Source organism: Peromyscus leucopus, unplaced genomic scaffold (genome assembly GCF_004664715.2).
Source record: "Peromyscus leucopus breed LL Stock unplaced genomic scaffold, UCI_PerLeu_2.1 scaffold_1210, whole genome shotgun sequence".
Lineage (NCBI taxonomy): Eukaryota > Metazoa > Chordata > Mammalia > Rodentia > Cricetidae > Peromyscus > Peromyscus leucopus.
The window spans coordinates 987-3,383 of NW_023504348.1; the positions used below are offsets into that span (position 1 = coordinate 987).

Genomic DNA, 2,397 nt, shown 5'->3' on the forward strand with positions numbered 1-2,397 from the left:
ATTGGACCCATTGTGTTATTAGTTAATGAAAGAAAAGAGGTCAGGAATTTGAGAGAGAGATTTATTGGAAGGTCCCAAGAGGAACATGTGGGGCATAGTGGGTGTAAATATGATCATACTATATTATATACATGGGCTAAAATTTCAGAGAATACAAATTATTAAATGTAAAAATAACAAATTTCCATATGCTTAAAATTTTCATTCACATGTATTTTGTACACTGCATATATTTTTCCCATAATCTCTACCCTTCATTTTCCTTCCCCTCCTTCTTTACCTTTATTCTACTAGACAATTTCACTTATACATCATCATGTATTTGTATTCATAGTTGTATGTGAGTATGAAATATCTAAGAACTACTAACGAGAGTCTCATTTATTGTCTGTATTTCTGAGATCATCTTAATTAATACATTTATCTCTTGTTGCATTCATTTTCCTTAACTGATGTAGTTTCATATTCCTTGCAGAAGAAAAACTTCTGTTGTGTTGTTTATATAAACATGTATTCTTGATATAGTCCTCTGTTGACAGATACATAGTTTATTTCTATAATTTAGCTATTGTGATATTGCTACAATAATCATTGTGCAAATATATCTCAAGTATATTTACTTTTGGACACTTGGATGAGTTTCTTAGTATATAATCTGTTGGAAAGGCAAATATCAACTGCATATATCTGAAAGGCAGTGGCAAATTTCAAACTTAGCAGGTTTTAAACTTCCCATCACTATCATCATCATCATCACAACCACCATCAATCAATCTGATAACCTGATCACAAAGTAGACCAACTTCCTCAGGCCTGCAGTCTATTGAGAGCTTAGGTCCTGATGTTACTTCCTCAGCATCTGCACAGGCTTCAGGGAAGGAGTATAGTATACATTTCCTCAGAGAGGATTAGGATATCCTGCTACTTGACCCAGGTATCCTCTGCCTCTTTCTTCTTCAGCAGAACTAGGTGCTTATTTAAGAAGTTCTCTGCTCATGAATATGCAAATTACTCGAGTCTATAGTGGTAAATACAAGGAAGTCCACATCCCAGAACAACATATAACCAGTGTCCTCTCCACAGTCACTGAGCACACAGGTCCTCACCATGGGATGGAGCTGGATCATTCTCTTCCTCCTGTCAGTAACTACAGGTAAGGGGCTTTCCAGTTCCAAACCTGAAGAAGGAACAGGGACTGAGGTGAAAATGACATCCACTCTGCCTTTCTCTCCACAGGTGTCCACTCCCAGGTCCAGCTGCAGCAGTCTGGTCCTGGGCTAGTGAAACCTGGTTCCTCAGTGAAGTTGTCCTGCAAGGCTTCAGGCTACACTTTCACTGACTATGCTATGCACTGGGTGAAGCAGAGTCCTGGACAGGGCCTGGAGTGGATTGGATGGATTTATCCTGGAAATGGTAATACTAAGTACAATCAGAAATTCCAGAGCAAGGCCACACTGACTGCAGACAAATCCTCCAGCACAGCCTACATGGATCTCAGCAGCCTGACCTCTGAGGACTCTGCGGTCTATTACTGTGCAAGAGACACAGTGTTGCAACCCACATCCTGAGTGTGTCAGAAACCCTGGAGGAGCAGGAAGCTCCCCTGGGACCGAGATGACAGAGAAGATGAGCCTGGAGACTTATACAAAAATGATCATTTTGACTGTCCAAAATTTTGTCTGTCATTTCACAGTCTTATAGGGTCTTTGTCAACTTTTTAAACAGGACTGCTGGGAATAAAGTGATCCTGATTCAGGAGGCCCTTAGAGTACACCATACCTTGATCAGCTGTTTACCAGTGACCACCTCCACTGACATTTGCTTTTGTTTTTGTTTTTCGAGACAGGGTTTCTCTGTGCAGCTTTGCACCTTTCCTGGAACTCACTTGGTAACCCAGGCTGGCCTCGAACTCACAGAGATCTGCCTGGCTCTGCCTCCCATGTGCTGGGATTAAAGGCGTGCACCACCACCGCCTGGCTGACTGGAGAGATGGCTCAGCTGTTAAAGGCTAGGCTCACAACCAAAAATATAAGACGTGATTATTTTTTAAGAAACTAAAATAGGACAGACTGTAGCAACTCATCATGATAAAAATATTTTTTTTATATCTATGGGACTGGAACTGTTGATGGAGTAGCTAGTAATAAGCTATAATATGAGTCAGCCAGTAAAAGACAAATCCACAGCATGTGCACAAACAAAGCCACTTTCATAGTCCAATTTGGTTTCCCTAAAACAAGCACAGGCAGGTTGTTGGAAGGTGTCCCCATAGTTTTGGGGTAGTTGCTTTAACCTTGTCTATTAAATCTAATTTAAAGCATTAGGTTATTGATACATCTGATCATGAATTGCATTTGGCAGTAATAATCAAATCTCTTATTGTTTTAGGTTCAGGGT

The 2,397-nt window shown here is 40.3% G+C and overlaps 1 gene segment (V, D, J or C); it reads left to right on the top strand.

Annotated features, from left to right (window-relative positions):
* Positions 1-1,064: 1,064 nt before the first annotated feature.
* LOC114687066 lies at positions 1,065-1,568 on the top strand. The segment is given in 2 exon segments: positions 1,065-1,153; positions 1,237-1,568. Coding segments are annotated over 2 exon segments (378 nt in total).
* The last annotated feature ends 829 nt before the right edge of the window (positions 1,569-2,397 follow it).